The sequence below is a fragment of the Chelonia mydas genome, chromosome 9 (assembly GCF_015237465.2).
Source record: "Chelonia mydas isolate rCheMyd1 chromosome 9, rCheMyd1.pri.v2, whole genome shotgun sequence".
Classification (NCBI taxonomy): domain Eukaryota; kingdom Metazoa; phylum Chordata; order Testudines; family Cheloniidae; genus Chelonia; species Chelonia mydas.
Window position 1 is genome coordinate 6,749,499 of NC_057855.1, and position 23,974 is coordinate 6,773,472.

At 45.4% G+C, this 23,974-nt stretch overlaps 1 protein-coding gene across 5 annotated transcripts; it reads left to right on the forward strand.

Moving 5' to 3' along the window:
- Positions 1 to 727: 727 nt before the first annotated feature.
- COPS7B (COP9 signalosome subunit 7B) lies at positions 728 to 22,003 on the forward strand. 5 transcript variants are annotated; one of them, XM_037908815.2, is made up of 8 exons: positions 799 to 887; positions 2,365 to 2,506; positions 4,424 to 4,600; positions 5,913 to 5,988; positions 15,878 to 15,966; positions 16,574 to 16,776; positions 18,372 to 18,477; positions 20,599 to 22,003. In XM_037908815.2, exons 2-8 carry the CDS (start codon positions 2,399 to 2,401, stop codon positions 20,755 to 20,757), a joined length of 918 nt encoding a protein of 305 aa, XP_037764743.1. In that variant the 5' UTR covers positions 799 to 887; positions 2,365 to 2,398; the 3' UTR covers positions 20,758 to 22,003. The 5 variants fall into 5 exon arrangements, with proteins under 5 accessions (XP_037764744.1, XP_037764745.1, XP_037764743.1 ...); XM_037908814.2 differs by having other exon boundaries at positions 803 to 887; positions 2,311 to 2,506; XM_037908816.2 differs by lacking the exon at positions 2,365 to 2,506 and having other exon boundaries at positions 728 to 887.
- The last annotated feature ends 1,971 nt before the right edge of the window (positions 22,004 to 23,974 follow it).

Here is a 23,974-nt window from a genome sequence, read left to right on the forward strand (position 1 = left end):
CTTCCTCATCCGCTCTGTTTAAGCCAATGCACTCATTGATATCAGACTCACCACTAACACCTCAATTTCTAACCCACATTGACCTCTGACCTACAAATTGGCCAATAATGGTCAGGTTTCAGACCCGTGGGCCCTACACCTACACTGATCTCTGACCTTAGCCCCAGCTTAGGGTTGCCACCTCTGAGATACAAAAATATAGTACATCCAGAATGATCCTGAGCCCATGACACTGGACAGCCGGCAGCGCATCCTGAGCACGCTGACAGATGTCTCGGGGTGGTTGCCTCAAAAAAGGGATGATCCTGGGGAAACTTGGGGAGGTGGCAGCACTAGACCAGCCTGACCTCCGACCTTCACAGACAATGGCCAAGAACACTCAGATGTCTTACCCTGACCCTAACCTGACCTCTGACCCGGTTCCCTCCCTGACCTCTGACCCTGTCCCCAGCCTGACCTCTGACCTACACAGGCAATAGCTAAGAACACTCAAATGTCTGACCCTGATCCTGCCCCCAACCTGACCTTTGACCCTGTCCCCAGTCTGACCTCTGACCTTGTCCCCGTCCTGACCTCCGACCTACACAGGCAACGGCCAATAACGCTCAGATGTCAGCTCCCTTGACCCTGTCCCAGCCTGACCTTTGGCCTGCCCAGATGCTGGCCACGAGCCGGCGCCGGGCCCCCCCGTCCCGTGACGCAGGCTGACCAGCGGGGGCGCGCCCCTTGCCCTGCCCCTGGGCCCGGCCGGCGCGCGGAACGCGGCGCGCGGGCGGCGGGGGCCGGGGGAAGGAGCTGAGCGCAGGACGCCGGCGCCGCTGTCATGGCGGCCTGAGGAGCAGCGGGGGAGGCGCCGGGACCCGGACGGAGGCGGCCGGAGCAGGCAGGTCAGCCCCTCCCCGCCCCGCTCTCACAGCCCCTAGGGCGGCCTGAGGGGTCTCCCCGCCCCGCGGGGCCCCCGCCTGCGCTTCTAGTCCGGGCTCGCCGGCGTCCCCGCCCCCGGGACCCCCTCGGCTACCGGCCCCCGCCGCTAGCGGGGCTCTCCCGGCTCCAGGCCCCCGATGCTCTCTAAGGGGACGAGGCCCCCTCATCGACCCCTCCCCCGCAGCTCCCCTTGCCTGGCCTCCCATCGCCCCCTCACAGCTATCGGGGGTCTCCCTGGCTGCCCCCCGCAGCCCTCCCTTCTCTGAGCTATCCCGGGGGGGGTCTCTCTTTGGGCCCCCCCATGGACCCTCTCTTCTCTAATTTAACCCGAGAAAGGGACTCCCTGACTGGGCTCTCCTGGATCCCTCTTTCTCTACCGTGTCTCAGGCCAGGGGGTCTCCCTGGCTGGGCTCCCCTGAGCTCCTCTTCTCTGAGCTACCCCGGGAGGGGGGTTTCTCTGACTGGGCCCCCCATGAGTCTCTGGGATCTTCATTGTCCCCTTCCTTTCCATCTACCTGAGGGGCGGAGAGAGGGTTTCTTTCTTGCCCCCGCCATCACCCACCCTACACTTTCACTCTCTACTACCTTTGGTGGAGAAGATGGGGTTAACGTGCTCTGGTGTAAACTAGCAGTTTTCTGCTTGCCTTCAGTGCTTGGTGTGAATTGGTAGCTTTGTCTGACTGTAGGTGTGAGCTATGTAACTTGAGTCCTCCTTTAATATTTATGTGTCCTGTGTAATGAGAATTTTCTGTCTCCAGGACGCCTTATTTTCCTCCAGCCCTTTGCCAGTTTGAATTAGTTTCTGATTATGGTCTAAACACGTGGGCATTTGCAGAGACCTCTGTTCTGCTCCTCCTGTTGGAGGCAAATAGTTCTACACAGAAGATACCCAGTACATTCAGCTTTATCCCTTTTTTGTGCTGAGTGGTTTGCCTGCTACATCCAGGAAACCCTCTGCTTTCTCCCTTGCGCTCACACTGACCTCCAAGCCCTAGATGCTCTGATCTTTGGATAGTATGTTGCTGTGGGAAATCTGTATGTTCTTTTCCCCTTCACTCCTGAGGGTCCGTTTGACTTGACCTTGCCTTAAGACTTGTGGAAGGAAGAAATCCAGGTAATGAGTACTGCACCTGTGTCTCTGGAGCGTTCAGGCAGCACAGATGCACGGTTTTGTATTGGAAAGATAAAAATGTACCTGGAAAGTGAAGTTTGACAAATAGGGTGAAAAAAATCCTGTTGTGCACCAACCTAGACAACCAAAACCACAGTGTGAACAAGTGAAATGTGACTATGAGACAAGTGCTACTAAGCACTTGAAAATACTGGGTGTATGGTTTGCCAGGCTCATTTGAACTGAAAACAAAACCTACCTACCTACCCCCTCAGTTCCTAGCAAACCGAAAAAGGAATAAGGGATTTTCCCACCCGTCACTCATCCAGGTTTACCATTTGCTTCTGTGCTACCAACACGTTCATGGGGATGATACTTCACGAAAAGTGTGTATATAACTGGCAGTGTGGAACAGCGCAATCTGGAGCGTGGACAGCAGAACAGATCCGAAGAAAGAATCCAGCAAAATGGGTAAATGATCAGTTTCTTCCAGGAAGGTAGCCCTGACCCATTGGCTAGGGTCTAGAAATGAGTCCGAAGACTGGGTTCTGTATCCATCTCTCACTTACTCGCTATGTTCTTGAGCAAACTATTTCACCTTCAAGTCTGTTTACCCATCTGTAAAATGTGGATAATAATGCTTACCTAGTCTTGGAAAGCACTTGGAGAGCTACTGATGAAAGTAAATCTGCTTTGATACTAACAAATAGCATAATAACTTCGCGCTTATCTACATAAGTGCAAAGTTATGCTGTTTCATAGATCACACAAAAAATAAGCTGGAGGAAGGGAATGTTTCATATAGGGAAGCATAATTTCATGCTGCATTTGTGATGCTGGTTGTACTTTGATAAATTACCTTAAAATATTTCTTTCTTCTATAGCAATCACTTTTCATCAGGATAAAAAAAATCTATTTAGTCTTAAACTGGTAGCCTCAAGTGATACCTGGGAACCAGAAAGTAACACTATGGTGCCTCTATCACCTGTGATTTTAAAAATAAAAGAGGTGGAGACTTTGCACAACTTTCACAACAGGACCAGGAAAACCACTCTGTCACAATCTTGTACAACACATTCAGCACTTGTAGTGCCTTGAAGGATAGTCTTGTGCTTAAGGCAAATGCCTGGGAGCCATGAAATGTGCATTCATTTACAGTTCTATCACATTTCCTGTGTGACTGTGAGTTAGTCACTTGACCGCTTTGTGCCTCAGTTTCCTTTTCTGTGAAAGCAGATGATAATACTGATTTACTCCTTAGATGTATTATGAGACACAGGGATGGTAGCTCAAGTAGATCTACGTGAGCTAACTTTAATCTAACTAGCTTGGATAGTGGAGTAGTAAAGCTGCAGCAGCCTGTGTTTCAGTGTAGACAGTACAAGCCCACCCAGAACCCTGGGTATTTACTAGTGGGACTAATGCAGATAGAAAGATTAACAACAAAATCTTAAAATTGTCACCAGAATATGTCCTTTGTAAATATAACATGAAAAAATCGTGTCCAGTAGTGATTCAGGGCTTGGGAGATCAAGTTCACCGTAGCTTGCACCTGACTTGTAATTTACCACATTTATTTCTTTTCTGAACTTGTCAGCTGGTAACTGAATTTGACATTTCAGAACCCAAATTATAATGCTCAGAGTGAAGATGTATTGGACCAGAATTAAAGACAAAGATTTACCTTTATAAAGAAAGGGTATTTTTTTAAACATTTAATCCATGTAATTAACATAAATCAATTTAACTCTGCCCTGTTGGCAAAAATGCACAGTAATCAAGTAAGCTAGTGACAGAGCTTTTTCATTTTTCGCTCTTTGGTTCTGAAAGCAGTTGGAGTTCTGTGCTCCTGCCTTGTTAACTGACAGGTATTCAGATACTATTGGGAAAGATGCACTGTAATGTAAGTGGATTATTTTTGGACACACACATAAAGGGTTAAATCAGTTGCTCTTTGTTGCTGTGTAATGAGTTGTGAGGTGGAAGGAGTCTCAGCCAGTTCCTAGTAGACATCACAAAACCCACCACCAATTTTGTCACCACTTAGCAATCTCAAAAGAATTGAAAGCCTGAGTTGGCCATGGAAGCTGAACCCCCCTTCCTAGTCCTAGAGGAGCCCTTCCAGGGCATAGGTTAGGCACGTTGACAGGACAATGTGCAGGAAGCTTTTAAAGCTATTGCCTGAGCTGTTGCTGCTCTATGGATAAATAGAACTTTGGCCCCCAGGCTTAGTCCTGCACTCGTCACTAGCACTGAATTATCATGAAAAACAAGGCAAAGTTAAGTGTGGAATGTTACCATCCTGGACATGCTTCCTGATCCACTTCTAAGTATGCTTTGCACAAAGATGGAGGAAAGAGTCATTAAAACCATTTCTTTTTTGGCAGATTGAAAAATCTAGAATGGCAGGAGAACAGAAACCATCCTGCAATCTTCTTGAGCAGTTTATTTTATTAGCCAAAGGCACCAACGGATCAGCTCTGACTGTTCTGATAAACCAAGTGCTAGAGGCTCCTGGGGTTTATGTCTTTGGCGAGCTGTTGGAGTTAACAAACGTGCAAGAGGTAAGAGTTAAGTTGCCATCTCTTTTCTTCTTCCCCTCGCCTTCCCCCGCCCCCTTCTGGTTTAAGAGCTCTCCTAGGAATTTCCTTGCACATAGTAGACTGGGATGGCAGAATCTCCATCTTGGGAAAAGCCTGACATAATTTACCCCAGTTTTCCAATGCTTCTATCATGCCCTGAGTCAGAATGACAGATTTACACAAAATTGTGAGGACCTGGTATACATAAGGGGATTGCTTTTGTCTTATGCATTTATTTGGATTCAAATAATAAAATGATGCCTATGCAAGGCTCCAGACGTCCTCACTTGTGACTGTTAATACAATACAATTTCAGCAACGCTCAATCATTGAAACTAGGATTTCAGCCAGCCACCAGCAAAAAAGCGCCTTTCTATTCTGTCATTGTTCTGGGAAGCATACCGTTAGCCTTCTCTAAAACTCCTGTCACAGATGTATATTGCAGCATGCCCAGAAGATCACCACGTTTGGGTTGTTTCAGAGCAAAATGGGGAGCAAGTTTCAGACTCCCAGAGCCCTCCTAGAGAACGATCTACTAGCATCTCCCTGTCTCTTACAATGAGTGGGATCTCCGTTACCTCTGCTGATTGCAGTTATGGCAGTATGGCACACAGGAAGCTCAGCTTTCCAAACGGGCTTTTGTGCCTGGCCAAAAATGCCATCAACAGTTTTTAGCATCAATGTATATGTTTGGTTTCCCCCCAGTTTTTCCATGCAGCAAATCATGTGGATTAGGAGAACTGATATACCAACCCAGGCTAGTGCCACAGCTGTTGTTCCAGTGCACTGTTTGCTTGTCAGAGGAAGTACAGACCTTTCAGAGGCAGACAACTTAAAATGCTCTAACCTGCTTTGCTTTGAGATTGTTTGTGGTTTTGCAGGTTAACTGTCTGAGCTTCCCAGTGGCTAGTAAGGATTCTTAACCAACCAGCACCATAATCTGCTCATCTGTCATGTGATAAGAATACACAGCTGAATTCAAGTGGACACGTTCTTCATTTTATCTCTTAAGATGCTGCATGAAGCAGCTGACTGTATAAACCAAACTCAAGTTCTAATGCATGGAATTGGCTGTATCACCCTGATTCTAAACTACTGAAATGTAGTGCTGATTACATGACTTTGGAAAGGGTACAGCCCTCTGACAACTGAAAACAGCCCTTCTTTTATGTATTTTTAAAAAGTTACATATTCTTTGTGGCATTAAAGCCAACACTGTGGAGAAGCTGTACACCAATATCCTATTGGCCATTATTGACTTACATAAGATTTCTTTTGCTTTCCTCCTCTCCAGCTTGCTGAAGGGCCTAATGCTGCGTATTTCCAGTTGCTAAACCTGTTTGCTTATGGAACATACCCAGATTATGTAGGTAAGAGGCTGCATTTAGCAAATGCTCTAAGAACCTGGCAAAGATTGAATGGGCGGTGAGTGCGGGTACTGCAGTCTCTTCAGAACTAGCTTGTGCAACTTCTTATTTGTCCGGCCAGGCAGCTCAAGGTAGCTGACTTACACAAGTGCATGATGCCTCCGTGAATGTGGCAGGTTGAAAGAATCTAAGGGTAAAATTCTGTCTGTCAGAGGCTTTCTGGATGAGTGGGGGCTACCCAGTTTATTGCACTCAAGGCAGCATGTATGATCACCTGCCCTATGGGCAGGTGGCTTATGTGTGCATTCGGTGCAAGGAGCTTCTGGCCCTCAGAGACCCTGTACAGGCTTTGGAGACCAGCGTGGCTGAGCTGGAGGAGCTAAGGGAGACAGAGAGGTACATATATGAGACTTTCCTGGACACAGTAGAATGGTCCCGCTCCCAGTCTGACAGCCTCTGTGCTGTTGAGGAGGGTGAAAGCCTCAGGGAAGAAGAACATCCAACTGGAGCAGAGGGAAATGATCCCATAGGTGGGACCCCACTTCCGGATGATGATGTGGTATCCTATTGCACTGAGGATACCTCTCCGGGGGAGGGAACTCCAGTTATTAGGAAGAGACCGGTATTAGGAATAGGCGATTCTATCATTAGAAACATAGCTGGGTTTGCAATGACCATGAGAACTGCATGGTGACTTGCCTGCCTGGTGCGAAGGTTGCAGATCTCTCGAGACATCTAGATGGCTTATGTGTAGTGCTGGAGAGGAGCTGGTGGTCGTGGTACATGTAGGTACCGGTGATATAGGGAGGGATAGGAGAGAGGTCCTGAAGGCCAAATTTAGGCTGCTGGGTAAGAGATTGAAGACCAGGACCTCCATGGTAGCATTATCTGAAATGCTTCCAGTTCCATGCACAGGGCCAGTTAGGCAGGCAGAACTGCAGGGTCTCAATGAGTGGATGAGATGATGGCATAGGGAGGAGTAGTTTTAGATTTATTAGGAACTGGGGAAACTTTGGGGAAAGGGGGAGCCTATACAGGAAGGAGGGGCTCCACCTAAACCAAAATGGAACCAGATTGCTGGCACGTAACATTAAAAAGGTCGTAGAGCAGTTTTCAAACTAAGGGCTGCGGGGAAGCCAACACTTGCGGAGGAGCATGTGGTTCGGACAGAAACATCCCTTAGGGGAGGATCTACTAATGGAGATTCTCTATGTCCTAGTAAGGAGGAGAGGATGGAAGGTAAAATACAGGTAGGATCTGAAGAGAAACAGACAAACGAAAAATGTCTCATTCAATTGTATCATTTAACGGGAGACAGCTAAAAAGTGACAAGTTTTTAAAGTGCTTATATACCAATGCTAGAAGTCTAAATAATAAGATGAGTGAACTAGAGCACCCCATGTTAAATGAGGATATTGATATAATAGGCTTCACGGAAACTTGGTGGAATGAGGATAATCAATGGGACACAGTAATACCAGGGTACAAAATATATCAGGAGGACAGAACAGGTCGTGCTGGTGCGGGAGTGGCACTATATGTGAAAGAAAGCGTAGAATCAAATGAAGTAAAAATCTTAAATGAACCAAACTGTACCTTACAATCTCTATGGATAGTAATTCCGTGCTCAAATAATAAGAATATAGCAGTAGGGATATATTACCGACCACCTGACCAAGATGGTGATAGTGACTGAAATGCTCTGGGAGATTAGAGAAGCTATTAAAATAAAAAAAACTCAATAATAATTGGGGATTTCAGCTATCCCCATATTGACTGGGTACATGTCACCTCAGGAGAGGATGCAGAGATAAAGTTTCTTGACACCTCAAATGACTGCTTCTTGGAGCAGCTAGTCCTGGAACCCACAAGAGGTGAGGCAATTCTTGATTTAGTCCTAAGTGGAGCACAGGATCAGGTCCAAGAGGTGACTATAGCTGGACAACTTAGTAATAGTGACCATAATATAATTAAATTTAACATCCCTATGACGGGGAAAACACCACAGCAGCTCAACACTGTAGCATTTAATTTCAGAAAGGGGAACTACACAAAAATGAGGAGGTTAGTTAAACACAAATTAAAAGGGACAGCACCAAAAGTTAAATCCCTGCAAGCTGCATGGAAACTTTTTAAAGACACCACAATAGAAGCTTCCGCTTGAAAAAGTGGAAGTTAAATCCTAGTGAGGAAAATAGAAAGGAGCATAAACTCTTGCAAATGAAATGTAAAAATATAATTAGGAAGGCCAAAAAAGAACTTGAAGTACAGCTAGCCAAAGACTCAAAAAGTATTTGCAAAAAAAATTTTAAGTACATCGGAAGCAGGAAGCCTACTAAACAACCAGTGGGGCCACCAGATGATTGAGATGCTAAAGGAGCACTCAAGGACGATAAGGCCATTGTGGAGAAACTCAATTAATTCTTTGCATCGGTCTTCACGGCTGAGAATGTGAGGGAGATTCCCAAACCTGAGCCCTTCTTTTTAGGTGACACATCTGAGGAACTGTCCCATATTGAGGTGTCATTAGAGGAGGTTATGGAACAAATTGATAAACTAAACTGTAATAAGTCACCAGGACCAGATGGTATTCACCCAAGAGTTCTGAAGGAACTCAAATGTGAAATTGCGAGACTACTAACTGTAGTCTGTAACCTATCATTTAAATCAGCTTCTGTACCAAATGACTGGAGGATAGCAAATGTGATGTCAATTTTTAAAAAGGGCTTGTAGTGGGCAGCTGCCCCATTCTGGTGTGGAAGGGGTTAGAGAAAGCCAAAGAGGCTGTGCAGAGCCCCAGCCAATCATGGAAAGGCTTAATGGGAGCCAGTCAAGTGGAGGCTTGAAAGTAGCCAATCAGGGCCAGGCTTCACAGGGCCCTATAAGAATGCTGCAGGGCAGAGAGGAAGGCAGTCTCTCCCTGGAGGGCAAATGGAGAAGAACTGGCCCTTAGAGAAGCACCTAAGACAGAGAAGGGCTGGGCAGGATCAGCAGAGGCTGGGAGAGCTCTAGGCTGAAGACTGCCAGACTGGGGCCCTGAAACAAATGGGCAGAGAAGGTGCTGGGGCGACGGGGAAGTGACCCAGGGAAGTAAGCAGTAGAGGAGAGTTGGAGGAGGGCAGTAAGTGGCTGCCACTAGAGGGTCCCTGGGTTGGGGCCCAGAGTAGCGGGTGGGCCTGTCCCATGTCCCCCCCCTTTTGCCCCTACTTACCAATGAGGAGAGTGGCCTAAATCCGGACTGCAGTTTGGCCCTGAAGCCAGGGGCTAGACTAGAGACTGCAGTTGGCTGCTGAGGCAAGTGGAAGGACGAGGACCATCTGTCCCCCAGAAGTGGGGAGAGAGCGGGCTGGGGCACAGCTGAAGGGCTGTGTCCTGAAGAGGACGCCGCGGTCCGGGAATGACGCAGGTCCAGATGGTGGAGACGGTGGAGGAAGTGGAAGTAAGGGTGGGGGGAGGCGGGAGAAACCCTGGATTTGTGCTGGAAATGGCCCACCTTGATTATCATCCACATTGTAAGGAGAGTGATCGCTTTAGATAAGCTGTTACCAGCAGGAGAGTGGGGTGGGGTGATAGAAAACCTTTTGTAGTGATAAACACCCATTTTTTCATGGTCTGTGTGTATAAAAACATCTTCTGTATTTTCCACAGTATGCATCCGATGAAGTGAGCTGTAGCTCACGAAAGCTTATGCTCAAATAAATTGGTTAGTCTCTAAGGTGCCACAAGTACTCCTTTTCTTACTGCTAGTCCAAGTGGTCCTTACTGCTAGTCCTGGTGGTCCAAGAGAGCTAATTCTCAGCACGGAGGTGCCGCAGCAGTGGGTCTGCACCGTTACAGGGCTCCGGAGGTGACACCAGCAATTACAGGCTGGTAATCCTGACTTCAGTACTGGGCAAACTGGTTTAAACTATAGTAAAGAACAAAATTGTCAGACACAGAGATTAACATAATTTGTTGGGGAATAGTCAACATGGTTTTTGTAAAGAGAAATCATGCCTCACCAATTTACTAGAATTCTTTGAGGGAGTCAAAAAGCATGTGGACAAGGGAAATCCAGTGGATATAGTGTATTTAGATTTTCAGAAAGCCTTTGACAAGTTCCCTCACCAAAGGCTCTTAAGCAAAGTAAGCAGTCATGGGATAAGAGGGAAGGTTCTCTCATGGATTGGTAACTGGTTAAAAGATAGGAAACAAAGAGTAGTAATAAATGGTCAGTTTTCAGAATGGAGAGCAGTAAATAGTAGTGTCCCCCAGGGGTCTGTCCTGGGCCAAGTCCTATTTAAGATATTCAGAAATGATCTGGAAAAAGGGGTAAACAATGAGGTGGCAAAATTTGCAGATGATACAAAACTACTCAAGATAGTTAAGTCCCAGGCAGACTGCGAAGAGCTACAAAAAGATCTCTCAAAACTGGGTGACTGGGCAACAAAATGGCAGATGAAATTCAGTGTTGATAAATGCAAAGTAATGCACATTGGAAAACATCATCCCAACTATACATATAAAATGAAGGGGTCTAAATTAGCTGTTAGCACTCAAGAAAGAGATCTTGGAGTCACTGTGGATAGTTCTCTGAAAAACATCCCCTCAGTGTACAGTGGCAGTCAAAAAAGCTAACAGAATGTTAGGAACCATTTGGGAAGGGATATACAGTACAACATAAAATATCGTATTGCCTCTATATAAAACCATGGTATGCCCACATCTTGAACACTGCATGCAGATGTGGTTGCCCCATCTCAAAAAGGTATGTTGGAATTGGAAAAGGTTCAGAAAAGGGCAACAAAAACGACTTGGGATATGGAACGGCTGCCGTATGAGGAGAGATTAATAAGACTGGACTTTTCAGCTTGGAAAAGAGATGACTAAGGGGGGATGTGATAGAGGTCTATAAAAGCATGACTGGTGTGGAGAAAGTAAATAAGGAAGTGTTACTTACTCCTTCTCATAACTCAAGAACTAGGGGCCATCAAATGAAATTAATAGGCAGCAGGTTTAAAACAAACAAAAGGAAGTATTTTTCACACAGTGCAGTCAATCTGTGGAACTCCTTGCCAGAGTATGTTGTGAAGGCCAAGACTATAACAGGGTTCAAAAAAGAACTAGATAAATTCATGGAGATAGGTCCATCAATGGCTATTAGCCAGGATGGTGTCCCTAACCTCTGTTTGCCAGAAGCTGGGAATAGGCAACAGGGGATGGATCACTTGATGATTACCTGTTCTGTTCATTCCCTTTGGGGCACCTGGCATTGGCCGCTGTCGGAAGACAGGATACTGGGCTAGATGGACCTTTCTTGTCTGTTCTTGTGTAAATCTTTTTTTCATCTGACTATGGAAGAATAGCAATAGCCAGACTGTTATGTGCTGGTCTAGACGTTTAGAGTGGGCATTTTACTAGCCTCTCTTGGGCTGAGTCCATGTGACGTGAATTGACTTGCAGCGGTATTCACTATCTCTTCCTAAGATTCAAAAGACACTTATTCTGCAGAGGACAAACTCTCCATCTCTTCTGAAATTAGAGTGGTACCGATTAGAGAATCTCCCCTTTCAGGGGTTTGTAAGCTAGTCTTGAAAATCCATTCTGAATTGAAACTTGGTAAACAAGGTTTGTATCATGTTTTCCCTACACACTAAAGGGCACAACTCTCAAATGCACATGCAATTGTGTTGTGAATGTGTGTGTGCACAAATACAGTATTATTTACGTGCCAAAGTCCAGTTTGAATTTGTTGTTGTGATAATTTTGCATGCCAATTAGGCACACAGTTGCATTTGCTTTTCACACACAGTTGCACGTCTGTCTTTGGAAACTGGCCCCTCGCTATGTGTTTAAATAAAAGCACTGCATCTACTCATGAGTTCTTAGAAGTGTGATTATCAGTGTCACAGTTTGACTGGGTTGAGTTGCTTTTCTCCACTTGAATGTCTTAAACACCTTTGTTTGGGAGATACTTGGCAGGAACTGAGAAACTAGCTACAAAGGGAAGAATGTCAAAAAGGAACAGCTTTTCTAGTCAGCCTTAAAACAGGCCAGAGAGCCTTCTTGCTTGGAAACCATTGGCTGTACTCAGGAAGGGTGTCATGCAAAAGACCCATCTTGCTCCTAGGCTTCTATAACCTCTTCATGTGGTTAAGCAAAATAAAGACATGTCCACCAGGATGCCACCTTGGAAATAACCACTTGTATATCATTTCAAAGGCACCAAATCTGAATCAGGATAGCGTGTCTATCTAAAGGTGCATTCCAACCATGCTATGCCTTGGTGCTTACACTTCAATTCTGATGCAGTGCAGTATTTAATATTTGTGAGCAGCAGCCTGAATCCAGAGTATCACAATGCTTTACAAATAATTCTGCCCAGGATCTCATTGATGCCCATCACAGTAGTATCTGAGCACTTTAGCTGTAAAATCTGGAGAACAGATTTAGTAGATGTAGTGGGGTGAAAGCTCCGGTAGATATGGAGTCAGCACAAGCTTCATGAATTCTTTGCAGTCTGTAGGTCTCTAGGATGTGACCAGTTAGAGGACCAGTCTGCTCTGCATGGGTGTTAGATCCCAGGGCATGACTTGTAAGAGTAGGGATGTTCACTCATATCCTTGACTTAAGTTTCCCATTCCCATGTGCAGTGTAGTGAACACTGGCCAGCACACTTCACCATACAGCACTGCCTAAATGTACAGTTCATAAGAATGGCCATATTGGGTCAGACCAATGATCCATCTAGCCCAGTATCCTGTCTTCCAGCAGTGGCCAGTGCCAGATGCTTCAGAGGGAATGAACAGAACAGGGCAATTATTGGGTGATCCATCCCCAGTCATCCAGTCTCAGCATCTGGCAGTCAGAGAATTAGGGACAGCCAGAGAATTGGGTTGCATTCCTGACCATAATGGCTAATAGCCATTGATGGACCGATCCTCCATGAACTTATCTAATTCTTGTCTGAACCCAGTTATACTTTTGGCCTTCACAACATTGCCTGGCAGCGAGTTCCACAGGTTGACCGTGTGTTGTGTGAAGAAGTACTTCCTTTTGATGTATTAAACCTGCTGCCTATTAATTTCATTGGATGACCCCTAGTTCTTACATTATATGAAGGAGTAAATAACAGTTACTTATTCACTTTATCCACACCCTTCCCAATTTCATAGACCTCTATCACATCCCCCTTAGTTGCCTCTTTTCTAAGCTGAACAATCCATCTTTTAAATCTCTCCTCATATGGAAGCTGTTCCAGACCCCTAATCATTTTTATTGTCCTTCTCTGTACTTTCTCCAATTCTAATATGTCTTTTGTGAGATGGGGTGACCAGAACTGTATGCAGAATTCAAGGTGTGGGCATACTATGGATTTATACAGTGGCATTATGATATTTTCTGTCTTATCCATCCCTTTCGTAATGGTTCCTAACGTTCTGTTAGCTTTTTTGACTGCTGCTGCATGTGGAGGAGATGTTTTCAGAGAACTATCCACAGTGACTCCAAGATCTTTCTTGAGTGGTAACAACTAATTTAGACTCCATTATTTTGTGTGTATAATTGGGATTATGTTTTCCAGTATGCATTGTTTTACAATTATCAACACTGAATTTCATCTGCCATTTTGTTGCCCAGTCACCTAGTTTTGTGAGATCCCTTTGTAACTCTTTGGACTTAACAACCTTGAAATTTTGTATTGTCTGCAAACTTTGCCACCTCACTGTTTACTCCTTTTTCTAGATCATTTAAAATACGTTGAACAGCACTGGTCCCAGTACAGATTGTTGCGGGATCCTGCTGTTTACCTTTCTCCACTCTGAAAACTGATGATTTATTCCAATCCTTGGTTTCCTATCTTTTAACCAGTTACTGATCCACCAGAAGACCTTCCCTCTTATCCCATGACTGCTTACTTTGCTTAAGAGTCTTTGATAAGGGACTTTGTCAATGGTTTTCTGAAAGTCCAAGTATACTATTTCTTCTGGGTCACCCTTGTCTACATGTTTGTTTGACCCCCTCAAAGAATTCTAATAGATTGGTGAGGCATGATTTCTCTTTACAATAGCTGTGTTGACCGTTTCCCAACATACAGTTCATCTATGCGCTGATAATTCGATTCTTTACTCGGGTTTCAACCAATTTGCCTGGTCCTGAAGTTAGACTTGTAATTGCCAGTGCAGCTTCTGGAGCCTTTTTTTTTTTTTTTTTTTAAATCCAGTGTTACATTAACTATCCTCCAGTCATCTGGTACAGAGGCTGATTTAAGCAATAGGTTACATACCAGTTAGTAGTTCTGCAGTTTCATAGTTGAGTTCCTTCGAAACTCTTGGGTGAATACCATCTGGGCCTGGTGACTTATTGCTATTAAATTTATCAGTTTGTTCCCAAACCTCCTCTACTGACACCTCAATCTGGGACAGTTCCTCAGATTTGTCTACTGAAGAAGAAAAAAGCCTCAGTGGGACTGTCCCTCGCATCCCTTGCTGTGAAGACCGATGCAAAGAATTGATTTAGCTTCTCTGTAAAGGCCTTGTCTTCCTTGAGTGCTCCTTTAGCATCTCAATTGTCCAGTGGCCGCACTGATTGTTTGGCCAGCTTCCTGCTTCTGACGTACTTAACAAACTTGTTGCTATAAGTTTTTGTGTCTTTCGCTAGTTCCTCTTCACATTCTTTTTTGGTCGGTCAAATTATACTTTTACACTTGATTTGCTAGAGTTTATGCTCCTTTCTATTTTCCTCAGTAGGATTTGACTTCCAATTTGTAAAGGATGTCTTGTTTTGTCTCTAACTCATTCTTTTACTCTCTTGTTTAGCCATGGTGGCATTTTTTTGGTCCTCTTGCTGTTTTTTTTTAATTATTTTTATTTGAGGTTATACCTATAGTGTGAGTTTCTATTATGGTGTTTTAAGAAGTTTCCATGCAGTTTGCAGGCGTTTCACTCTTGTGACTGTTCCTTTTCATTTCCATTTAACTTGTCTCCTCATTTTTGTGTAGCTCCTCTTTTTGCAGCCAAAGGCTACTGTGGTGGGCTTCTTTGGTATTTCCCCACCCCAGTAAGGAGGTTTCATGGAATTATAGTATGGTTGCTTGAACGGTTCCTGAAGCACCATGTAATCCTTTGGGCTGGAAGGTGCGACTGAAAAGTAAGATAGTAAGGGAGAGAGTAATCACCGCCTTCCAGATAAAAATGGGGAGGGGACAGAGGAGGCCAAAAGGGAAAGAATTGGATGAGATGGGTAAGATGGATTCCGTACTGGCCAGATAACCTTCATGTCACTGAAATACTAACTCTTTCATTAACGTACCCATTCCGAAGAGTGCCTTTGCTTTTGAAAGCAGCCAGCCTCCCTTCTGTTTGTGAATACACTCCGGGCATGTGGTTATTGTGGTGATAGGATGGCCATAGAAGTATCTACATGAATAATTTCTCTTCTCTCCATGAGCCTGATGTTTGACACTTCCATACGTAGTTCCCAAGCGCTTCAGAGAAGTAAGTATCATCCACAGTTTTACAGCTGGTGAAACCAAAGTCCAAAGTTTTATTAGCATGAGCTTACTGAAAGAGGACAAATAGTTTGGTCTTGGAAACAAAATATTAACCATGTGTCTTGGCAGGATTTCACCTGTAGACATGTGAATTATGTTCTGTATTTTTGTGGTTCTGGTTTTGGAATTAGAACAGTTAATAACTGACTTTCTTTTTATTCTGCCTCTGTTTCTCCTTGGGTATGGTCCAGCTGTTACTTATGGCAGCACTGTCTTCTCACTAGCACCCCTTCGTAGCACAAGGAGTACTTAGTGCTACTGGCTTTTGGGGTGCAACTCTGTCAAAGACTTTAATCTGAAGGGTTTGTTTAATTCTTGAAGGAAAATCTGTAACTTTGTTCTCAATTTTTTTACATTGAACAGCAAACAAGGATAACCTGCCAGAGTTAACGGGGGCCCAGAAGAACAAGCTGAAACACTTAACTATTGTAAGCTTGGCTGCCAGAATGAAGGTAAAATTCAGAAATCTTGGCTAAGTAATGCCAGCCATTTCTGCAAGTGGCATCCAAGTATTGTACTCGGGTTTGCGTTAGGCTGCATGAGTGCTCTGGAAAACCTGTGACTAGAAAATTACCTGCAATGTACAGTGCTCCCCTGTATTCATGGAACTCAGTAACTTATGAAGGACTTCCAAGGACTGAGCGCTTGGAATGGCTGAACAGCTCTATAAAGAGCGAGAAATGGGCATTCTGGGAGGAGAAATCAGACTGGCTAATGGAGGCGGGACTCGCTCGCCCATCTACCTCTTGAAAATCTTTGTCAATTCTGGGTGGGGGAGGGAATTGACTATTTTACCTTCCCCAGTGCTGCCACCCCAACCCACTCTTCAGGACTTACAGTAATAAAGGCTTACAGGAATGTCTTGTGTGTGACGTGACCTTATAGTATCTGCTTCCTTTGATACTATTTGATACTTTCCCACTCACCCTTTACCTGCGGGATGTGTACAATAAATGTTTGTTTGATTGCAAGCTTCTACTAACCCTACTTCCAGACTATGCTTAACTTTCCATTCTGGACCCACAAGTGACTGTTTGTTCTTGGATTTCCTGTTTCTAGTGCATTCCTTACTCTGTGCTGCTCAAAGACCTGGACATGAGGAATCTGAGGGAGCTGGAAGATCTAATCATTGAAGCTGTGTATACAGATGTTATTCAGGGGAAACTGGATCAGCGCAACCAGGTGCTGGAGGTGGATTTCTGTATCGGCAGAGACATTCAGAAGAAGGACATCAGTAATATTGTTAAAACACTCCAAGAATGGTGAGGCAGGAGGCTCCTCCACCTTGTCTGATTTGCCTTTTAGGAATGTCTCAAAGGAAGTAGCTCACCCTGGCTTCTTCTGAATCCTGTAAGACTCAAATGTTAGCTTAGTTTCAGCATATTCCATTCATTAGCTCTCTCACACCATGAAAAGTCACTTGGCAAAGGGCCCCTCCTGGGGAAAAAACCCTGATGCCCTCTCCAGTCTTTCTTACAGATGCTGTCATAGCAGTACATCCAATTTTACTACTGGCTTCAGATTCTGAAGTTACCTCAGTTCTTATCTTAGTTACCTCCACTCTTTGCTTTAGGGCCTCTCCTACAATTATGCCAAAGTGACATCATGGCCTCTACCTAGAGACAGACATCTTGTAGAATGACACCTTTTTCCTCCTACCATATTAATTTTGCTGATGAGCAAAGACAGATTTGTCCACTAATCCTCTGGTGATGAGAATTACTCAGGCAAATCTTAAACTGTATCTCAGAGTCACAGTACTTTAAACTTCACCTCTGAGGTGTTTCAGATATCTCTTTAGGCCTCCCTTTATTGCTGGAGATGAAGCAGACCTCATGCTTTTGGCTGAGACCATCTTGTTCTGGTTACTCTAGTGTATTTTTTATCAAGTTTCCAGTAATCTGCCTTTCAGTCCTGTAGGATTCATTCATTACCCAAAGGAGTTGCCACTTTTTTAGACCACAGGGACTGTGACTGATTCCCAGTTGACTACGTAATATAGTCATTGCCTAGCTGTTACGGGTACATTAGAAATAACAAAGATTAAGTAGCTGTGTAAGTGTGGTAACCTGGGTCACTTGGTTTTTCTCTTTTCCCTTCTCTGCTCCTGCTTCCCCCGCACTGCAAGGAAGGAGTGCAGCAGCTTCTTGGATCTTTCTATATTGCTTGGTGTGCAGCTCTGAACCCACTTCAGATCCCTTTCCATTCCTTCCCACAGTGAATAAGAGCTGGAACTTTCACTGAGTGGAGGAGGAGGTGTTCTTGTCACCCTGCTTGTTTATTTCTTTGGGGGACCTTGTCAGTGTGACTTTTATTTTCTGAGTAATCTTAAAATAAATAAATAAATCCGTTTCTGATATATCCCCCTTGAAGTAGCAATTCCTGACTCTTTAAAAAGGTTTGAACATGTTTTTTGGCTTCTCTGTGGTGAATCTAATAGGATGTAATAGAGCAACTCCACCAGACATGCTGGGACCAGCCCCTGCTTCCTCTCTGTTCACACGCCTGTCTGCTGCCTCTTTTGTTTCAGCTTTGGCTTCGCTACTGCTGGCAAATACCTTCTTACAGGGCAAAAGGAAGTGTATATATGGGAGCTCCTTCTAGACTGGCCATCAACAAATTAGCGAAACTGAGTAGATGCATGTTCAAGCCTTTTTACACAAAGTGTAAACTCTGAAACAATAGAATAAAACGTCTTTTTCCACTAAATTCTTTCAGCTCTAATCATCTTAGTTGCTAATGTTAAATATAAGCCCCCAAACTTTCAGACAGAACTGTGTTTTGTTTTGTTTTTTCAAATTGAGTGTCCCTTTCAAACTGTCCAGCATTGAACACCTGAGTGTTGTTACATTTTCAGGTGTGATGGGTGTGAAGCGGTTCTGTTAGGAATCGAACAGCAAGTGCTTAGAGCCAACCAGTACAAAGAGAACCACAACCGAACTCAGCAACAGGTAGAGACAGAGGTAGGTGTAGAATCACTCCTGTCCTCTCGTGATGAGCGTGTCGGATACACCTTCAAGTTTCTCTTGGTGAATTTCTGTGCTTATTAAAGTGAGAAACTAAGTGGCCTGGTTAACACATAGTGTGAGCAGGGTTCTTGTAACCTTCCCTTGCACAGCACTGCCAATGTCCCTCAATCCTCACCTTGCAGCACTCCCTGCTGTTCAGTCCAGGGCTTCCGCTAGGTGGAGACTGACAATCATGCCAAACAGATGTGCTAGTCTTGTGATGCACCCTCTAGGAAAGAATTTGGATTCCTCCTCTCCCCAACTATATTAACTTCACTGATGAGCTAAGGCAGATTTGACCACTGGCCTTCTGATGTGTGGGTTTCTGAGTCATCCTTTATAAACTTGCTGGGAGCTCCTTGCGTTGATTTGTTAGGAAACCAATTTTTTAACACACACACAACACGATGGAAATCTGATGTTTCTACAACTTTAGATTTCACTGTGAATAATGAAAATCCAGAAGGAATAAGAAAAAATAGTTAATTTATTGTAAACTTAGGAATGTTGTTAAAAACCTCTCCATAGCCATTCCTAGACATCCCTCTGAATTCCATCGGAAGTGGTGAAAGTGTGGTACATTCTTTCCTTAGAAACCCTAAATTGTAGCTGCAAAAAGTGCTTTGAAACACATCGGTAAGAGTGCCTCATTTGTTAACCCTACAAACGTGGACAGGCCCCTGCCATCCCAAGGAATAGATACAAGGGACTACGTTTTCAAGACTGGCTAGTGATTTTGGATACTCAACTCGAACTCCCTTAATAGAGGTTTGTCATTCACTGGATGAGTCCTCAACAATTTCTGAAAGTCCGGTCCATTTAGCATGTCAACTTGAGTACCCCAAGATGGCACCCCCAAATCCTGAAATTGCTTTTTGAAAATTTGAGCCAAAATGTTTTTCCTCCTATTCCTGTAATATCCAGAGATGGCCAACAGAGGGCAACCTAAGCACACGGTTTTAGTCTCTACTGATGGTATTTGTTTGTGAGAACAAAACTACAACTGCAAAGATGAGAACGGTTCCCTTGAGACTCTAGCTCAAGGTTCATTTCTTGCAATCCTGCATCCCAGCAGGTTCACGCTGGCCTTTTGAAGCTGTTTATATTCAGTGATTTCACTGGTACCCAGGACACGTCTGAGGAATCCTGTGGCACCTTAAAGACGAAAAACCCACTTCTTCAGATGCATGGAGAAGTGAGGTTTTTTTACCCACGAAAATTTATGCCCAAATAAATCTGTTCGTCTTTAAGGTGCCACCAGACTCGTCGTTGTTTTTGTGGATATAGACTAACACGGCTACCCCTCTGATACTTAGGACACATTTGGTTTGCCGGGTGTTTCTAGCCTTGGGGAGCCTGGACTCCTGACTTCTATGCTCATTTCAGGTTGCTTTTTTTTGTTTTGTTTTGTCAGTTCACTAATTCTTTTTGTGGCACCCCCATGAGGTCCAGTGTTTGGAGGGTGAGGTGCCGTGCAGATGGCACTTCCCACTGTTTCCTGGTGCATGGGAAGCATACCACTATGTGCTTGCTCGTCGAACACACCCCAGATTTGAGGGTTGCCTCCATTCCTACCTTCGAGGAGAATTGTGGATCAGCTGGCTGATTGGTCCAGATAGCTTTCCCTACCCTTTGCTCTGCAGAGCTGTTCTAGGTGTTTTGTTTTTTGTTTTGTTTTGTTTTGTTTTTCCCTGCCCCCATATCCCAGGCACTCCCTGTCAGTAAACAGACACTTGAGGTCTGCAGCCTGGTGAGATGGCTGCCTCCTCCAGGCAGGCAGTGGAAAGTCGCTGTGCTACTCCTGGTGTCTAGTAACAGGTATCTGCAGCCCCCAGTGGCCTCCAAACCAGTCTAACATGGAGTATTACCAGGTCAGGTCATCTACAGGTTGTTAGTGCCAACACCTAATAAAATCAAATCGAGAGGGTTTAATGTGTGTGCATGGGGAGATTTGTATCCAATGATAAGTTACTCTTCGAACTCAAGGGCATTTCCATTCTGTGCTTAGGAAGGGGCTTCCTCTCTGCTGTGGGGGTGGAAGAAGCAAATGCTGATTCGCTGTCTCTTCTCGTCCAGGTCACAAACATAAAGAAAACATTAAAAGCCACGGCCTCATCATCAGCACAAGAGATGGAACAGCAGCTGGCAGACCGAGAGTGCCCTCCCCACGCAGAGCAAAGGCAGCCCACAAAAAAGATGTCCAAAGTCAAAGGGCTGGTCTCCAGCCGCCACTAGAACCTGCCATGTAGCCGTCATTCAGCCATGAATGACGCCAGAAGGAGCAACAAAGGCCCGTGTCTCCTTTTCGGTGGGTTCTGGGGCAGTCCTCTCCAGGCTGGCAAATATAAAAGCCCTGTTTGAATACAACCCCAAGCTGTCCATGCCTGGCTAAGCTACAGTGTGCAGATCTCATTCACGTCCAAGATGCCACCTGTTCTCCTAAGCCTTTAAAGAGGGACTTTCAGCCAGAGATAGTTACCACCAGGGCCAGAAAACCTGCGACACCAGGGGAACAGAATCTCTGTGGAAGGTTTTGCTCCCTCCCAGCCAGCCTTCCCGTGCTCCCTCTTGTGAGGAGTTTGCCATGCTGATTTAAAGTTCAAGATGACGTCTTCCATGGCAACCGACTGAATCCCAAGATTGGTACTTAGCTTTTGAAGCCCTAGGCTGGGAGAGAGGAAGCTACCAACACAGATTTCTCTAATCCCAAAGGGAAGGGAGAACATTACTAGGCCAGGAGCAGCTCTACATAGAAATCTTCAACTTTCCCCAGGCCCCTCTGTATTTTAATTCACACTCTACCTCGCTCTGTGAGGTGAGATCCAGTGCTGGGCTGCGTTTACTAACCTGTTTACTGCCTTTACTAAGCCTATTAATCTGCCACAGATTTAAAGAACTAGGCTACAGCTGTGAGGCTTCAGCACAGCGAGGAGGAAGCAAGCTGCTCGCTCGCTCGCTCTCGAGCTCTCCGTATTACAGGTGGCTGGGGACCTATTGGAAGTCCTGTTCCTTCTCAGTGTGTCTCCATCCTCCCAGGGCTGCTTGTGAATTGTTCCCTTCCTGAAATCTTTAAAGCGTAATACCTTAAATCTTCCTTGGAGATGACGTTTGGTGTGGAAGAGGAGCCGCTGTGGCTTAGTGACGGGCCAGTGGCACAGAAGCCGCTGACAGGCGTGGCAGTGACATCCCCTTGCTGAAGCGATGGACTTTACTAGCCTTTCTGAACTTGAACGGTTTCAGGTTGTATTTTACTTTTTTTTTTTTTTTTTGTACATTGTTGTGATTCTAAAGCATTTCGGCCTTTGTTTTGTGTTTGATATTTGTTACAGGCTAACTTCAGGGGACTTGCACCTCGTGGGAGAGGTTGGTGGCTGTTTTTTTTTGTTTTTGTTTTTTTTAAGGGGAGGGCAGGGTTGAAATCTAAACTGCAATTCACATGAAAAAGTGAATTTTGGAATAAATTAAATGCTGATTTAATGTAGGAGTCGAGTCTTGGCTTTGGAGCAGCCGTGGGCAAGCACTGGCTAGGCTAGCTGGACTCTGACACGGCCCTCATGGCTGGGTCATCGGAGTACCTCGCTGACACCTGACTCCATCTTCATGCGCACCTGGCAGGCCAATAGGAGCTGAGGCACAGAGAAATGTGACTTGCCCAAGGTCATGTAAGTGGTCTGTGTCAGAGCCAGGACCTGCACCCCGGTCTCCTGAGTCTTAACCCCTTACCCACAGGACCAGGAGGATTGAAGCTGTCCTACTTTGCTATCATAGTCTTCACAAAGTGTGTCCCTCCCCAGGAGTGCCTGTCAGCTTGTCTGAGCACTGTTTCACAGCCTGGCCCACCTTCCTTTCAGCTTATCCATCCACTCTGCAGTGAGAAGCAACTTCTGTGCTGGGAAAGGCCAGCTGTTTAAGCAGAAGCTCATGTCTGCTGTGGGAGCCAAAAGAGCAGCATTTCTGAGACTTTTCTAGGGGAACATGGGGGCAGGACCTTGCTATAATTCAACCACCAACAGCTTCAGCTGGCTTTACATAGGTGTGTCCCATGCTTTGCACACACCCACCCTCCTCTTAGTGGTAGCTTGAATTCTTTGCTCTCTGCACATTCCCATTCTTTACCCTAGAGCATGTTCTAGGGTTTGGCATAACTCTGCAGAAATAAATGACTCTTCTCAACTGTGCACAGACACAACCGCCACAGATAGTGGAGACAGGTGGACTATCTAAAATACCTTTAACCTGACATATGAGCTGGATTAGCTCCCTTGATTCCTGACTGTTTTCCTCTTCTGTGCCCCCACCTCCTCCCCCCCCCCCCACAAGCCCGCAAACCAACTAAAAAGCCTAAGTGCTGGTGACAGATGCTGTATTGACAAGCCTAGAGCATGAAGTCGTCTCTGTAGTCTTTGAACATATCCCTTCCCCAGGCAGCAACTGTGCTAGCTTTTCCGCACTGCCTAGCTAAAGGTGCCTCTTCTCTGCCAGGCGGGGAGGAGCGTGTGAGCTCCAGGCACGCTTGCCCCTTGGCCTCTGGGGGGGGGCCAAGTCAGATTTTTGTGATGTGGGTCCCCAGACTGAGTTCCAGGTGAAGTACTGCATGGCCACTGCAAACTGTTGTCGGTCATTGTGCAAACCCCCACCCCCAAGAAGACTGGCGGTGAACTGATGCCCTAGAGGTGAAAGGGCTCCACGGCCACATTCTCAATCTCCTGAGCCTCCATCCTTACCTGTTCTACCGCTAGCTCGCTTGTAACACCTGCCTTTTTGTGAGGAGGCAGGTTCAAATTGACTGTCTCGAAAGAGGCTTAGGTCTTCGGTAAGCAATGGCATGCTGGGATCATGTGGGTGAAATCAACGTGAATTGGCCTAGTTCGTGTCCTTTGCCTGTCTTACCCCCTGTGATATGCTGAAGGGGAGCAGCCTCAGTCTGCTGAAACTTCCTCACCATCAAGTTTTTACATTTTTACGAGCTCTATGCAAAAGTCTGAAAACCCTGTGGGATGCTCAGGCCTTATTTTCACGGCTGTGTGCAGTGCCTTTGTTTAGTAGAGAAACAAGGGAAAGCTGCACCTTGCCTTGAGTAAAGAATGAATTCTTACTTCTGTGCACTATGGTCAGAGAGATGGGGGTGGAGCTCAGAGGAAAACAAGCTACTTTGCCCTAGTCACTTATGTTTGAGTCTGGACCATGTGCTGTACAAAGAGAGACATAATCCCTGCTCTGAGGGCTTGGTCTGAGACAAACCTTGATCAATTAAATCCAGTGCCTGGGGGAGATGCACAGCTCTTCAGCAGCTTGGTAATTGAGCTTGGAGGGAAGGCTTGGAAGTCATTCCAGGAGCAATGGGACAGCGTGGCCACAGACAGCAGGGGAAGGATACAGGAGGAGCAGAGGAAGGCGGGTGGGAACGCCCAGTGACTGCAATGGACACTGCAGCCTGGAGTTGAGTTGTGTG